The 16,238-nt window shown below is 48.4% G+C and overlaps 1 protein-coding gene across 13 annotated transcripts in view; it reads right to left on the bottom strand.

Moving 5' to 3' along the window:
• Positions 1–16,238, bottom strand: part of LOC129171697 (RNA binding protein fox-1 homolog 3-like) — a 328,221-nt gene that overhangs the window by 112,979 nt on the left and 199,004 nt on the right. For 12 of the 13 annotated variants that reach the window (XM_054760615.1, XM_054760602.1, XM_054760598.1 and 9 more), the window contains one exon: positions 11,812–11,921. In XM_054760615.1, coding sequence (XP_054616590.1) covers positions 11,812–11,921 — 110 coding nt within the window. Of the gene's footprint in view, positions 1–7,292; positions 11,062–11,811; positions 11,922–16,238 lie in introns of those variants that run through there. The other variant, XM_054760614.1, reaches the window with a different exon arrangement.

Here is a 16,238-nt window from a genome sequence, read left to right as displayed (position 1 = left end):
TAACACGCGCACGCGTGCGCACACGCGCACACACGCTTACACACACACGCACACACGCTTACACACACACGCACACACGCTTACACACACACGCACACACGGCGGGAGCTGACATGAGGTGAGATGAAGCAGCGTTCCTCATCACGCGCTCGGCCCGCCTGTGATTGACCCGCGGGATGGAGGGAGGCCTGGGGCACGGCCTCGGGACCCGGCACCCCTACCCCCCCCCCCCCACACACACTCACGAGGCTTATAAAGTCTCGGACACAATGTAGTGGGGTGGGGGGGGGCGCTGTCAGCGTGACTCTTATTTGCTTCATTCCCTGTGACACCGCCTCTCGATTAGGGTCATAAATTCCATGAAATCGGTCAATAACCTTCAACACTAATGTCACTCTCACTCTCACTCCAGCATTTTTACTGCCTGCAACGCACACGCTTTCATTCATTCATCACTCCTTTATGGCTTCCTCATCGCTCCTTCACTCCTTCACACAATCATTCCTTCATCACACCATCTCCTTCACTCCATTGCTCCATCACTCCTTCATCATCACGCCTCCATCTCTTCCTCATCGCTCCTTTACTCGTTCACACCATCATTCCTTCATCACGCCCTCATCACTCCTTCACTCATCACACCTTCATGGCTCCTCGTTCACCACATCACTCCTTCATCACTCCATCACTTTCACTCCATCACTCCACCTTCCGTGCTCCTTCACTCCTTCTACAACTCTTTCATCACTCCTTCACTCTTCATTACTTTGGACTTTTTCATCACTCCTTCACTCTTTCCCTCTTTTAGCACTCCTCCTTTACGCTTCCATCGCTCCATCTTCACTCCGTGTCCTTCGGACGGGAAGACATGAACACACAAAGCGGAGTTGAACAGTTTGCGGTAGAAACGTAGGAATCTAACCGCCCACTATTCATACGTTCATTTCTTCATTTCCGTCTCTGACGATGAGATGCGGGAATGAAGCAAATTGCCTCCGAAACAAGCAGTGTTTCCCATCTGTGCGACATCAGTAGAAATACACTATATTGTATTTACACCTGCAAAGAGCACTTCAGAGCACGTTGGATGAAGACGGCGAGCAGGAACGTGGAAACGGCACGTACAGGAAAGTAGAAATATCAATAAAGTCCAATTAAGCAGAAGATATTTCACTCATACTGCTGCACGGAAGTACATTTGTCCCTGAAATAAAACTATAAACTATAAACACTGCACAAACAAAACAACTTCTTTGGCGTTAGTTGTGGCTGCCGCCCACCACTTGTAAAAACGCAAGGTACTGTAGATATGTACTGCTGAAGGAGTAATACTACATCAGTACACTTCAATAAGTGTGCAAGTGCGCCAGCTGAGACAGAGCACGCACTTGGCGATATGCAGACAGGAAGTCCTCATGTGCAAATGCTGGGTCATCAACAAATACAACACACGCGCTTTTGCCTCCGATCCTTCCCGTACGCGTGTTGTACCGCTGGTGTGTGCGTGCGTTCAGTACCCGTGTTGCCTAACCGTTCTGCACAACGCGCGTACACGTGTTGCTATACATGCGTGCGCACGCGTTGTGTGTTGCGTACAGGAAGCAGGCCAAATGAGTCAGCCTGTTGCGCTCTTGCATCAGCCGCAGACGGACATTTTGAGCTCGTCTAAATCAACAAATCGTACCACGGAAACGAGTCTTCCTGTTTTAGCTATCAGACTATTTTTAGACATGCAAAAATCTTCCGTGGTGGGCGACATGAGACGCTTGCCTGGTTGCGCCCGACAGAATGATACGCATATGCTAACGCTAACACGGCTAAGCGCCCTCCTCCGCGCTACTGATTCAGCGCTCCGCCAGTTCACTCGCCCAACCCGAGGCGAGAGAGCGGCGTCAATCACCGAGTCGCTTTTATTTCCCCCACCTCGCGAATGTCCAGAGTCGCTCTGACACGGAGCGGCGGCGGTGGCGGCGGCGGCGAGGCAAAATGGCCGGTCTTAACGGCTCACAAGCCCCCGGACAAGCTGCGGCGCGGCCATCCAATCCCACATCATTAAGGCGAGAGTCCTTTATTGTGTTGGAGGCATTAAATGGAGCGCCTGCGACGGCCCTCAAGTCACACTCCACTAGCAGGAAAGAGCGGAGAAATAACGGCGCAGCTGGATAATGACTTTTCCCCGCGAGGCTGACCATGTGTACAAAAGCGCTAATGATAGCAGGTGCAATAAGCCAGCGCCAGGCTTTTACTGCGGACGGATCTATTTTCCTGCGCTAAACTCACCACTGATTTCCCCCGTGTAGGTAGGTGCCGTCTTGTAGTTTAAGAACACAACACCCCAACCCCCCCTCATCTCTTCATTAGCTGACATGCTAACATCGGCCCACACATCATCACAATTAGCAAGCTTTTATTTATCTGTCAGCAGAGAAGCCCGAGCAGGCACATAAAGAGATTGAAGGTGTAAAATGAAAAAGATAAATGATGAAATTAGACGCGGCGTTGTTAAAGATGAGAGGGTCACGCCTGCGACGCTCATAATCACACACATTTGCTTTTAACGGCCTTCGCCATGTTGCCAAACTAAAAATTTATTGTGTAAAACTTCAAGCCTTAATATTTTATCGAGTCTTGTCGACGACTTTGTACTTCATGTTCTCTCTCACATGCACGCACACACATGCGCACACACACATGCGCGCACACACATGCACACACATGCACACACACGCACGCACACACAGACGGAAGAAGGAAGACTTTATCTGAGTTCGTTTTGCACAAAGTAGCTGTTCACGTAGCTGCTGTCAGGAAACACTGCAGTGCAGTTCACTTGTGGGCTTAAAAAAACAAAACAAAACCAAAACCAAAAAAGGTCTGCTGAGCAAACATTCAATATTTTACGCAGCGGAAATGTTTTATGTTTTTATCTTCAATCTTCAATTATCTTCAACACAAAAAAACCCTCAAAAAACATCAAAATACAAGATGCCAAATTAGAAATGTCCACTAAAAAAACAACCCAGGAGGATCTTCTGAGCGCTGCTTACCAATGGTTGCCATGGTAACAAGGGTCTTAGGCCTGAGGGGAGTTTCATTTTGTGTGCACGCTTTTATTTTTGTTACGCGCTTCCACAAGAAGCCCCGCCCACTTCAAACATTGACCAGGAAGTTAAGCGCTAATTTTGACACCCGTCACCAAAACTTAAGATCTAGAAGGTAAAAGCTAAAGAAAAAATAAGTAAATAAATAAGCTAATAAATAAATTATACAATAAAAATACAAAAAAAGTATATTAGATTACATACATTTAAATTCATGAATTCAATTCATGAAATTCAAATCAATGAACTGAATTCAATTCAAGGAAGATGCCTGACGGACGTCCTTCACAAGCAAGATGCTGATCCGAAACAAACCAATTCAGTGATAAAAGAAATAATACAATAAGTCAATTGAAACTGAATTGAGTGGGCCCTGATAGGACGGGCCAGATCAATTCATGAATTCATTTGCAAACCCTCACCACTTCCTGGCCCCTCCCCTTCCTGACTCGCTCCGCTGCCATTAGCGTGGTGGCTGCGTGCTGTTGTGTAATGCGTGGCCGCGGGCGGCGAGCATATGCATGCGTTAATGCAAGCTGCACATAAGCGTGCGACGGCAGCACACATGGAGCCCTTCTGGCCACGCTGCGTCTTCGAGAAGATTCCAGCGCGCGCACAATTTGCGGCAACGCGCCAGCGTCCGACTCGATGAAGCGCTGGCCCAAAGTGACGGCCGCTAATGACGGCGGCGGCGGCGCGGCCTTAAAGCGGCTCCTTCCTGTTTGGTGGACGTCCTTCCTCCCCGGCGCATAACAAGAGAACATTAATGCGGGCCAAAGCGCGCCAGGCCCCGGGCGCACTCGGCGTAAAGCGCTGCTCCTCGCCACGCCACGTGCATCCAGTCTCTCCATTACCAGCACCTCTTCGCCACAGCCGGGCCCGGCGCTGCTCAATTATTCATCACGGCCAAGACAGCAGGCTCCTCCGCTCTGAGCTGCTTCCTGCTTCTCCGCAGCAGCGAGCAGCCGGGCGAGGAAATGATACACTGGCAGCCATGGCGAGACACGCCGCCTGCACTTCCTACCATGACCACAAGGCCATCAGGCTTGGGTTGGCGGGATACCTCCGTTTCAGCGGGGGCCACGGGGGAGGGCGTCGCCCGTGGAGTGGCCCCGTGTGTACCCTGCTACGTCTTTGTACGCACATTCATCTCCATCAGCGGGCAACGGGGACTTGTAAGGCAAAGGTAATGACCCCGCATAAGAACATCTGCCCGCTGAGTAAATATTCTAATGAGGAGACGCAGGTGACGCTCGCCACCTCCAATTTACTCAGGAGGTGGTCCCTAACGCCCTTTAAAGACCCTCCATACACATCCACGCTAAGGAACCATGGCGATGTGGACTGGCAGGATTTGAAGAACTTCCTCTCGTTTGAGATAATCGCTCGCGGCGTAACGGGACGTGTACTCCCAAACCCATTCTTCCGTACGGTACACATTCATACCCGCTTCCCACACACGAAGTACACATGATGTCCGTCAGTACCAAGGACGTATTTATACGGTTCTTCAAGTCCGTTCTTCAACGCTCGCGCCAGTCTGTTACATTTGAAGTTCACAACAAAAGGTCACGTTTCAAGCTGGTTGAAGCCGATTGCAGGATTTGCATTGTGTTCCTTTTCTGGACCCCAAATGAACCCAAGCGTGACTTACGTGATGGCGCCGTACCGTTGCCACGGGTGATGCCCACGGATGCTTTTCACAAATAAACGCTGCATGTGCAAAGGGAGACAAGTACTACAATATGCCATAAAGTACTACAAAATGAGACAAGTACTACAATATGCCATAAAGTAGCCTACTACAAAATAAGACAAGTACTACAATATACCATAAAGTACTACAAAATGAGACAAGTACTACAATATGCCATAAAGTAGCCTACTACAAAATGAGACGAGTACTACAATATGCCATAAAGTACTACAAAACGAGACAAGTACTACAATATGCCATAAAGTAGCCTACTACAAAATGAGACGAGTACTACAATATGCCATAAAGTACTACAAAATGAGACAAGTACTACAATATGCCATAAAGTAGCCTACTACAAAATGAGACGAGTACTACAATATGCCATAAAGTACTACAAAATGAGACAAGTACTACAATATGCCATAAAGTAGAGAAAAAAGTGTTTAACATTTTGTCTCATTAAAAAATCACCACCAGCTGTTGGAAGGCACCTTACTTCCTCCTCACATAAGCAGCGCTTTCTCTGCCAATTCAAGCTATTTTTCTGCGACCCTTATTTTGTTAGATGCCGTCTGACCGGCTGTCATGTGCAGCAGTTTTATTGTGAAGGCCGGAGGTGTGTTTCTCTTTGGGCTCTTGATGGCGGTGCGGTGTGGTGTTGAGATGAAATAAAAAGCCCGCTGAGCTTCGTGGCTGCCGTCCTTTGGCGGTGTTGAGCCTCCAAAGTCAGCAGACGTCTTAAGACCCTCGTGTGCGCAAATTTACAATCCAGAGGCCAAACCGGGAACCAATTCCACACCAATGCCAATATTATTGGACATCCCCGATGTAATGTATTATCAATATGATTTATCCCTGTTGTCAAGTGTCTTTATTATCAGTATTATTATTATGATTATGATTATGATTATTATTATGATTATTATGATTATTATTATTATGATTATGATTATTATGATTATGTGCAGGATTGTAGAAAAACTACGTGTCAAACCAGTTTGGACAGCTAAGGAAAAAGCCATTAAATTCAATTGCACTTTTACAAATGTTGCAACATTTTTGTCATTTTCTCAGTGCAAAATGAAGAATGTTGGTTAAAAAAACCAATAGGAGGTGTGTCGCTATAAGAACCATGCACAGTGTGGCGCCGATCCAGTGTGAGGATTGCTTGGCCCTGGGGGAGGTACACTTCAAAAGTATAAAAATGTGAATACAGTTCCAGGAATGTACCAGCGAACGCAGCGAACAACCCCAAGTAAATAATACAGCCATGAAAATGTTTTTAATGAGTCATGTTTTTAATTTTAAGATACGGCTCCCCCCCCCCAAACACTCCTGCCTGTTAGCTTGACGTTAGCTGCATTTTTTACAATTTAAAAAAGTAATTATTTATAAATATTTTTAAACTCATTCAATCACAGCCATTTTTCAAAAGACAACCCCTTGAGTAGCGGCCATTTTAGACGATTTTGACTTTCAGAGCACACAGAATATTGTGTTGTGTTGTACGTCAGTATAAACATGGAACCTACCAAAGGAAAGATTAGACTCCCATCTTTCATCAGGAAAACAAGTTTGTTTCTGCCTTTTTCTGTTCTTTAGCAATCAGCAGGAGAACACACGTAAGTTTCAGGAAAATATCAGTTCCCAACTAGAAAGGGAGAAAAGTAAAAACACGTTTGTATCGCTACAAAAAACAATGTATAGCTACTCACCGCTAATCAGTGATAATGGAAGCTGCTCCATGACTGTCACAGCAACTATGGTGCGTTCAAGGACCGCCGAAGCAAGTGGGAACTTTTTTTTTTTTTTAATTATTATAAATGGAAGAAATTAATTATTTTCTGAGAAAAAAAAATCTGACCAACAATCTGAATTTACGGGGCCATGAACGCTGAATCGTGACTGCGGGCATCAACTGTAACGCTGGGGACACACAGTGGACACTTCATTAGGTACACCATCTGAGAAGCTGCACCATCAAACGTGGCGCCTCTGCAGAGACGATAACGCAGACTTGCGCGATGTTCTCATTTCGTGATTGCTTTCAGTCGGAAACGCCACAGGAGGAAAAGGCACTCACTCAGACCCCCCCACCAAAAAAGTCACCTGGAGCAACAACACACAAGGATGCACTCACCGCCACGACGCTCCTTTAACAGCACATGCTCACGCTCCCCCCCACCCCCCAATCATGATCAGTTCCTCATCAAGGCAGCCCACCCCCGCTCCATGACAAACTCAACCATGAACACACTTCACATGTCACATGACCTCCATCATCATCAGCAGCACTGAAATGGACGCCAGGATGACAAAAAGCAAGTTGGAAGTTGATGCGAGGCCGGGGGCTTCCCAGCAGACCGCCGGCTGCTGGCTGTCACCCAAAGTGCATGCTGGGAAGTCTGCAAGTGACAACGACGCAGGAAGTGCGCTCACTTCCAGGCCCGTGACATCACTCACACACACACACACACACACACACAACTCACCCAAAAGTACATCATCATGGCGGGACAGGTGCGCGGCGTGCAGGTGCAGGCGAGCGAGGCCGAGCAGAGGGACCGGTTGGACCGGCGCGGGGCGTCGTTTTGGACGGCGAGCTCGACTGGCGCTGATCCGCTGAGGCAGCCCTCCTCCTCCACGGCTCAACGGGGCTTGACTCCTACGGCCCCCCCCCACTGCCACCACCTCCTCACTCTTCTTCTACTGCCTCCACTTTTTCAACCCCCCCTCGCAGCTTTGTCTTCTTCTTTTTCTGAGCCGACAAGTCAGACGGGAGAAGCTGGGGAGGCTTTGGAGACCCTTTTTTTTTTTTTTTTCCTTTTGACACTGCACTCACTTACTGAGACGCCCCCTCCCAACCCCACCGCCCCCTCCTGGGCCGCCTCTTATTGGCGAACAAGGCTCAACTGGAGCACCCGCCTGACAGCTGCCTCAGAGCGCTCCTCCGCCGCCAACGAGGGCGCCCGACAAGCTGGGAGACGTTACTGTGAAATTTTACGTTCCAGGGAGGATTGGGATTGGTGTGTGTGTGTGTGTGTGTGTGTGTGTGTGGGAGGGGCGGGGGGGATAAGGGGTGTGTGCTGAAGGTGGGGGATTAAGATGTGAAGTTGCCACACTGCAGGAGAGAAGAAGAAGCCCTAAAGAACGCCGCAGGGTTCCGCCCGCTTCTTCCCTCCACAGTCAGAAGGCAGCAAAGTGTTTGTGAACGTCAAATTAGCGAGCAGATGACGCTAAAATACCTTTAGTGCCACTAACGCCATCACATGACATGCTCGGCTGTGTTTTCCATCTGCTGGATGAAAAAGAAAAGGAGGGCAGCGGGGGCGGGGGAGGGGCTTCTGCACTGTAACAATACGCTTGCCTCAGCGATTCTCACAACTATCATCAATACTGGGGGGACGGGGGTGGGGTGGTAGTGGCGGTGCGGGGTGGGGGGCTTTCAGGGCCCGCACTTTCCAGCATTAACCCCGCGGCGAGCTCCGGCGGTTTCCGCGGCGTCCTCCTCCACGTGGCGCCGCGCGATCCAATCGGAGGCGTCCTGCGGGATGAGCTCATGTTTTTCCCGAGGACGCCAAACAACATTTGGCCGCCGCCGGAGAGAACATCATGAAGGGAGCCACGCCAGCCCGCCACTAATTTCCACATGAGAAGCAAAGCGGCAGGCGCGGGGGGGGAAGCGGGGTGTCTCGCTTAACTGCCGGAAGTGGCGCGGAGAAGGTTTTAGGGAACGCCGCAACAGGAAGTGCAATTAGTGTTTGTGCAGAATGAGACGCACTTTCAGATCCAGCCAACGCGACTCTGCACCGCACAATGCAGCGGTCCCATTTTAGCCCACCGCACGCACGCACACACGCACGCACGCACACGTGGTGGTGCAGGTCCAGGCCGGCCGGTGGATTTACATGAGCAATCAGCGAGCAGGAAGCCTCCATCAATCTCTGATGGGGAATAAAAATGAAATGCACTTCTCAGGCAACTCGGATTAAGGATCACGCTTTTATCAAATAGTGAAGTCTATTTCAAGTCCCCCTCATAAATAAGTGAGGCCAGCGAGGGGTGTGGGGTGGGGGTGGGGTGGCGAGAAAGGGAGGCAAAGAGGGAAGAAACACGACGAGGTGTCGACGCCGCCGAAAGCCGAGGCCGCCGCTCCAGACGGGGGAGGGATTAGAAAAAAAACCACGTTAGCGTCTTATCACCTCCTTGTCTGCAGGAATCTCCTCCAACGCAGGAGAATTATGGAAGCGTGTTTACATCGCCATCTTTGGGTCCTCACGGCCGGACCGCTTGGATTTTCCGGCGAGGTCTCGACTCCCCCCAGAGAGCAGCACATCCATTATGAAGATAAAGCTTTCAAAGAGGAAGTCGGCTCTTCCCACCTAAAATGTCCGACCCCTTTCCTTTACTTCCAATCTTTGAAAAATGGAAGAGTTCTGGTTTAGCGTGTGCGAGTCCAGCGAGTTTAGCCTCCGCCTTCCGTGTTAGCATGCTGTTCAAGACAACACTTTACTACAAAGTGCAGTCCAGCCAAACATGAGGTAACTCACATGTGCCTTAGAGTACAGCTCGGGTGACCATATTTTCATAAAAACCAGGACGCTCGGCCCGGCAGTGACATACTTCAATAACACCAAAGCCTGTCAACACGTTCAAAGTACAGACAGAAAATTGTTATTTACAAAACACAATCTACTACCATCCATCTTCTTCTGCTTATTCCGAGCAGAAGCCAAAGCGGAGAACCCCAGACTTCCCTCAGCCCGGCTACTTCGTCCAGCTGAGAGACTTAGTCTCTCCGACGTATCCTGGGTCTTCCCCCCTGAGGCCTCCTACCGGTCTATGAAGCGTAATGACGGAGGTACAGTCGTCCCTCATTTATCACGGCTGGTTCCAGACCCGACCACGATAAGTGAATTTCCTCAATATTAACAAACAGAATATTTTCGCAGTTAGAGCATAGAAAACCTGTTTGTGACTTTCTAGATACAGGTTTTAACATTATTAGAGCCCTGTAGACATGACGTAACACCCCAATAGTCACTTTTACGCTCCTGTTATTCTTGGCTTACACCACATTGCTCAGGCTACGGGGTCACTGCATAGACATACAGTAACAGACACATGCTGCTAGCATAGCAAGCTGGCGAGAAAACCTAAAGTGTTTCAAATGGAGTGACAAAGAAGCCAAAACCTTACCACTTCCACACAGAATGAGTGGAACTTGTCTTTCAATATTTCATGTCTACTGTAATAACAGGCCAACATCCATCACAATTATTTTTTGAAAAAAGGCGCCATAGCGAGGGTGTGATATTCGAACCACGCTATCGCGAGGGACGTCTGCATTCCTCTGAGGCGCAGTCGCAGCATTGAGTCTCGCTCGCCCTGGAAGACATCATGAAACGGGGATTGTGGGCATACATTGTGCTATACGCAGCAAACTGCCCATCTGCTCGTTTTGGATCCGAGCGGGAGGCAGAGCATAAATCTACTGTACGGCTGCACGTAAGGGCCGCCACTAAACGAGCGCCCGTGTGTGCAGTAAACATGGCGGCGCTCACGCGCTGCGCGTGGAGTTAATAATGCAGTGTTTACATCTGGCCGGCACACACCCTGGGCTGCCGAGCGACGGGGCCGCGCTGTAATTAGCGGCCTGTGCGGCGGCGGCCGCATGTCATGCTGATACCACCGGCCGGCACGGCGAGCGCTAACACGAGGCCACGTCTCCATGTCACAGCGGGCGTCGCAGCTTTTAAGTGTTGCTGCGAGCTGTCGGCGTCCATCTTAAAGACGCCTTCCTTCTGGTGTCGTACCAAGCAGCTGGCCAGCGGACAAACTGTCACAGATTTGTACTGCAAACAAGTTGGTAATAATTACAAATTAAAATAAATGTGATGAATAGAAAAACATAATAAATAAATCAAATAAATAGTAAATAATTTTTTTTTTTTTTTAAATAATCCAAAAAAATATGCAGGTATACTGTATGTCAACATCAAGCTAACAGGAGAGTTTGGAGGGGGGAGAGCGAGCCGTGTGTCAAGAATAGACATTTTTACGGGCGTATCAATTACTTACGCTTTTTCCACCGTTCGCTGTCGGCCCCAGGACGTGAAGCCCACAAAAAGCGGGGCTGTATTGTGCTCCTGTATTTGTACGGTCTGGTCCTGCGTTTGTGTTACTTTGAGCCCAGCAGCGGCAGCAGCGTTTGATGCTTCCGTGTGATGAACGTCCACTGCAGTGTGAAGCCTCTCGCGTCTGACATGAATTGATAATCAAACAAGGCTTCACATTAGACATTTATGAGATGATGGCAATGATCTATTTAATGTAACACAATTAGGTGCGGCCCTCGTGCACCAATCAGCACTAATTCCTGACTCGTAAACGACAGCCTGAGCTGCCCATTCAATCAATAATAAACACTGATGAAAAGCGCTCTAAGAGACGGCAATTAACGGCGCCGGAAACGGTTCACGTTGATCGGAACCTTCTCAGGCGGGGAAGCGACTTTTTTGCGTGTGTGCGCACACGACTTCTTCGACCGCCCCGCTTCTTAATTACAAGCTCGTCATCTTCGGAGCGCTCAGCAACATTTAAATGTCATCAATTATTGAGCTCCAGCTACACACCAACAGGGAGACGCTTCACGTGCACTTCACGTGCAAGTCCAACAACAGAATTCGCCCCCAGCCGGGGCCCCCACCGACTGCAGGGTGCACAACTCACAACATCTACATCGCCACAGGACGTTCAAAGACAAGCGTTTGGCTGTGTCTCAAATAGAATACTTGTCAGTACACTTCACTAAGTACACTATGCACACTGTGTGCTTAGTTCCGGAGTGTGCCAATTTTTCATTTGGATTTTGAAGCAAGAAGCAGGCTGCATTTTGCTGTGCTTCTGAGTGTACGCACGACACACGTACAGGAAGTCAATAAGGAAGCACAGACGTGCACCAGCTGAGACAGCCGACGGGTGGAAGGAGCCAAAATGGAGGCGACTCACCAGTCTCGTGAAGAGGGGCACTCCCAAATGCCAGAGGTGATCGTTGAGCAGCCCGCTGTACACCACGTTCCCGAAGACAGCGATGCTTCCTGACTTGCACAACGTGTTACCTGAGGACACACGGGACAAACACAGCATGGATTTTATTGGCCGCTTCTGGAGCCTCCTTGTTTGCCATCAATACTGTTTGGTTCAATCGATCAGGAATCAACACACGCTGCCTGAGATGCCCTCGTTTCCTAAACCACAAACGACACAAAACGCGCTCCTAAAAGTCGGGGAAAACCTGCTTAGAGAATCTACCAGGTGCCCTCCCCTCCCTAAAATACAAGTTGTGACCATCACGGCAGCATCTTATTACATCGTTTTAGCTGTTTTTATATCTTTAGAAGCCACACAAAAGGTTCATGTCTCACATGTGGATTGTAGACGACGGATGAAATTCCCCCCAAAAGTGCACTTTTCCTTTAACATGCATGAAAGCTCAGCAACATTTGCAAGCGTGTCAGCTTCGGTGAAAAGATGAGATATTTCAGGGTTTCCAAACACTCGGTAGCGCCCCCAAATTTGTCGGCGACATCAATCATGACAGGATGCACAAAAAAAGTCTCAAGAACCAACCTTCCAAAACAAACAGAAGTCGAATGTTTCAGTTTCAGTTTTGGGCGAAAACCAGGGTTTGTATTTCAACCAAGTAGTCCTTGGGACCACATGAGCCCAAACGAAAAGCACAAATACTCCACGGGCAGGCGCTGTTATGTTATCACATGATCCATAACGGCAACAAGCTTTGGTGATGACATTTGGCCACTAAAATGTAAAAGTTAATAACTCAGCTCCACAAGGTCAATCACACGATGAAGACCACACCTTGAAGCTGAACGCAGGTCGCTCACGGAGCTCGTCAGCGCCTGTTCGACGTTGTTGCAGCTGTGATAGTTATTCACATGGCTTTGCTCCGACGCATTCACGTTATTTCATTGGCTTGAACTGAACAGAACTAATATTTTCAACCTTAAAGCTGTCAACAAATAACATGAATTTGTAATTCTTTGTAAATTACCAATGGAATTAAATTTAATTCTAGGTTAAAAGCTCGCTTTGAAAAATGGGTCATTTTAATACATTCTGGTCCTTTTTTTGCAAAAAATATTGAACTGCTTGGCATTCCTGAGATTGGTTTTAGCATCTTTAATCAAGAAGTTTTGTTTTGTTCCATGAACTTGCAGCATTTCTCTCATGCGTGCTTTTGAGGGCGTGTGCGTGTGTTTTTAGCATTTGCACTATTTTTCTCTTGCATTTATTTTTGACCTGCAGCGTTTATGATGGCAGTATTTTTTTATTTTTATTTTTTAACTTGCAACACTTTCCTGTTGCATGCGTCTTATGGAGTTTGCTTTCGGACGGTCTCTACTGTGTGTTTGAGCCTCTTGGCCACAGAATAAGACAAGCGCACAAATAAAAAGTATAGACACGTACGTAAGTATATGTTGCAGTACAACATGGCGGCACACATACGCATGCTTACACGCACGCACACACACACACACACACACACACACACACACACACACGGATGAACTGCATATCATGGAGGAAGCAGCATGTTGTAATTTGCGCACAAAAGCAAGGCTGCACAGGCGCCTGGAGGGGGCGGAGCCAAGCGGTGCTGACAAGCAGTGCCTGCATTATTTACTAAGAAAAGTGAAAACACACACACACACACACACACACACACACACACACAACCATTAAAGTGTCAGTGGCGCTTTGGGCAGAACCAGGGCGTGGTGTTCTTATTAATGGGCCAGCCGTGCACGACACCGCCATGCTGTTGCACGTTGCAGAGTGCACATTGAGGCGGGAGCAAAAAGAACAGCAGCACCATCAACGCACGCACGCACGCACGCGCACGTGTGCATGTGATACAGCTAGCAAGGCTTCACATGAATAAAGCATCGTTGTTATAAAACTTTCTATTATTATTTAAAATGTGTGATCAACTAAAGCGACGAGGCGTTACTTATTGCTGCTTTTTCTCCTCTCAGGTCTTTTTTTTTACCCTCCTTTTTTTACGAGCCTTTCTCGACTGCCGGCCGTTCTCTAGTCTGCACACTTGACAGCAGCGAGTCCAGCCCCATTCATTATTCATTGTGTGATTAAAGTGTGTGTGTGTGTGTGTGTGTGTCCTGCAGGCAGCAGTAGAGGAATGTGGCAGCGATCTACTTTACATGATCTACACCATGAGATCTTCTTCTTCTTCTTCTTACCGCAGGTCTCCAACTCGTTAATGGTCAAACCAGCTGTCAATCAAAGGCGACTAGCAGCAGCTCTCAAACGTGAGGACAAAACATACGTGCGACGTCATCTTCCAAAACAGCAACAGCTGTGCTGCGTCTCAATCGGTGCACTTGCGTACTTACGTTTAGCCTACCGAGTGCTTAAGTGTGCTCACACTGACAAATATAGGTCAGAATGCAGCACAAATAGCGGAAGGGGCGGGACTAACTGAAGTGGTTGCAATTCGTCATTAAAAAGGAGAGAAGAAGAAGATCCATGTTGCGATGGTTGCTTCCTGTATGCGTGTCATGATTTGGGACGACACCACATTGTTTACACAGTATACTTCCTGAAGTGCACATCTCAATCACTTACTTACTTTCCACCGTCCTCCTGATCACGTTATACGTGACCTCGAATGACGTGACCTCAAAACATCAAAGTATCCATCTTTCCACGTGAGAATCGATAAAGATCTGGTATCGGATGTGTCGATGTTTCAGTATCACATCCCATCATCTTGCTTGCCGTCGGGTGCTAACATACAAATAGACAAACACGATGGCCTAAAGGTTGAGCTTTGGCGTGTGCTGCGTCGTTGAACATGTTTGGGGGGGGGTGTGTAAAAAAAAAAAAGAGTTGCGGGGAAGAGATGAAGAGCTACACCGTTGTTTACCTCCTCTGAGGTGCACGATGCTGTGTCGTTTATAAATGTTCTTATTGGCTGCCTGGCAGGCTGGAGGGTTTGGGCGGGGGGAGGGCACGGCAAAAAGGAGAAGCAAATGAAAAACGGCAAAAAAAAACTTCAGGAAAGACCCAGGAGGGGGTTCAATACAACTTTAATAATGCGTAGCGGCGGCTAAATGAGCCATTCTGCACTACTTTAAGACGTCTTGCCTCCACCCAGACCCAAACACAGCCCCCCTAACACCCCCAGCCCCCCACCTCCATCCAGGCCTGCTCGCGCTCTCACAGCCTGAATTATTAAAAGTGTTGTTTTCCCTTATTGCACTGCAGCAATGTGCCTCCTTGCTAGCAATGAGCTGCATGCTCAAAGTCACCGCCCTCCGCGCACACGCGCGCACACACACACACACGCACACACGCGCACACACGTTAGTGCTTCCTTTAACACTTTCACGTCCATTAAATGTTTTACCTTGAGGAAACTCCTCATTTTAGAGAATCTTGCACAAGTTTTTATTTAATTTTTTTTTTTTTTTAAAGGCGCCGGCGGCCAGAAGTTCTAATTATGCTAATTTATGATTCCTGCTGAGCTTGCACAAAACCACGCAAACGTAAAGGCCTATAAAAGTGTCCATTTAGGATATATACACCATAAAACACTGCAGGGATCTTAAATCACACCTGACTGAGCCGCCAGCCGTAAAGAGACGCGGGAAGGGAGGTCGAGCCGGCCCGGCTCGCTGCGATTGGCTCATACAGGATCATGTGACTTCACACATGCTGTGGTTTACTGAAGAGATGTTTTGGTGAAGAATGAAGAAGACGAGACATCCAGCGTGTAAAGACAAAGTTGGATTTGAAGTTGCGGCGCGTTGAAACGCATCACAAAGCTCCTGTTAGATGTTTTTAATGAGGCGGCGTTCAGTCGCTGCTTTGCTAACACGCGTGTACACGTTTTCTTTAAAGCTATGCTAATCAGCCCACATGCTAAGTGGTGTTTCTGTTCAGGGGGCGGGGGTGTGGGGTGATGTTGCTACTGAGCCTCCGGGCCGATTAGAGCCAATTTCTATGTAGCGAGTGTACACACACACACACACACACACACACACACTCACACACACACACACACCTATACACAACAGAGCTTTTCACAGCACCCACCCCTGTGGGCAACTCCTCGGCGGGCCCCCGCCACCCCGCCCCTCTTTCTAATAACACCACACCGCCTGAATGGATCGCTAGTTGAATTTAACGTGAACACAAAGTGTATTTCTCGGCGCTAACAATATGAAAGGATAAAAATAGAGGCGGGGGGGGGTTGGCTAACAAAGAGAAGACGTGCGGAACCTTCCAACACCAGCAAGGGTTTAACTTTTACACTCTTGCAGGGTGTGGGTGGGGTGCTTCCAAGTCATCTTTTATTAAAGCCGTACCTAAAAGGAGCCGTTGCCTTCAAAGAG

This window comes from Dunckerocampus dactyliophorus, chromosome 18, assembly GCF_027744805.1.
Source record: "Dunckerocampus dactyliophorus isolate RoL2022-P2 chromosome 18, RoL_Ddac_1.1, whole genome shotgun sequence".
In the NCBI taxonomy this organism is placed as follows: domain Eukaryota; kingdom Metazoa; phylum Chordata; class Actinopteri; order Syngnathiformes; family Syngnathidae; genus Dunckerocampus; species Dunckerocampus dactyliophorus.
Note: the sequence above shows the minus strand (reverse complement) of the source record. Positions and strands in the feature narration are given on the sequence as shown.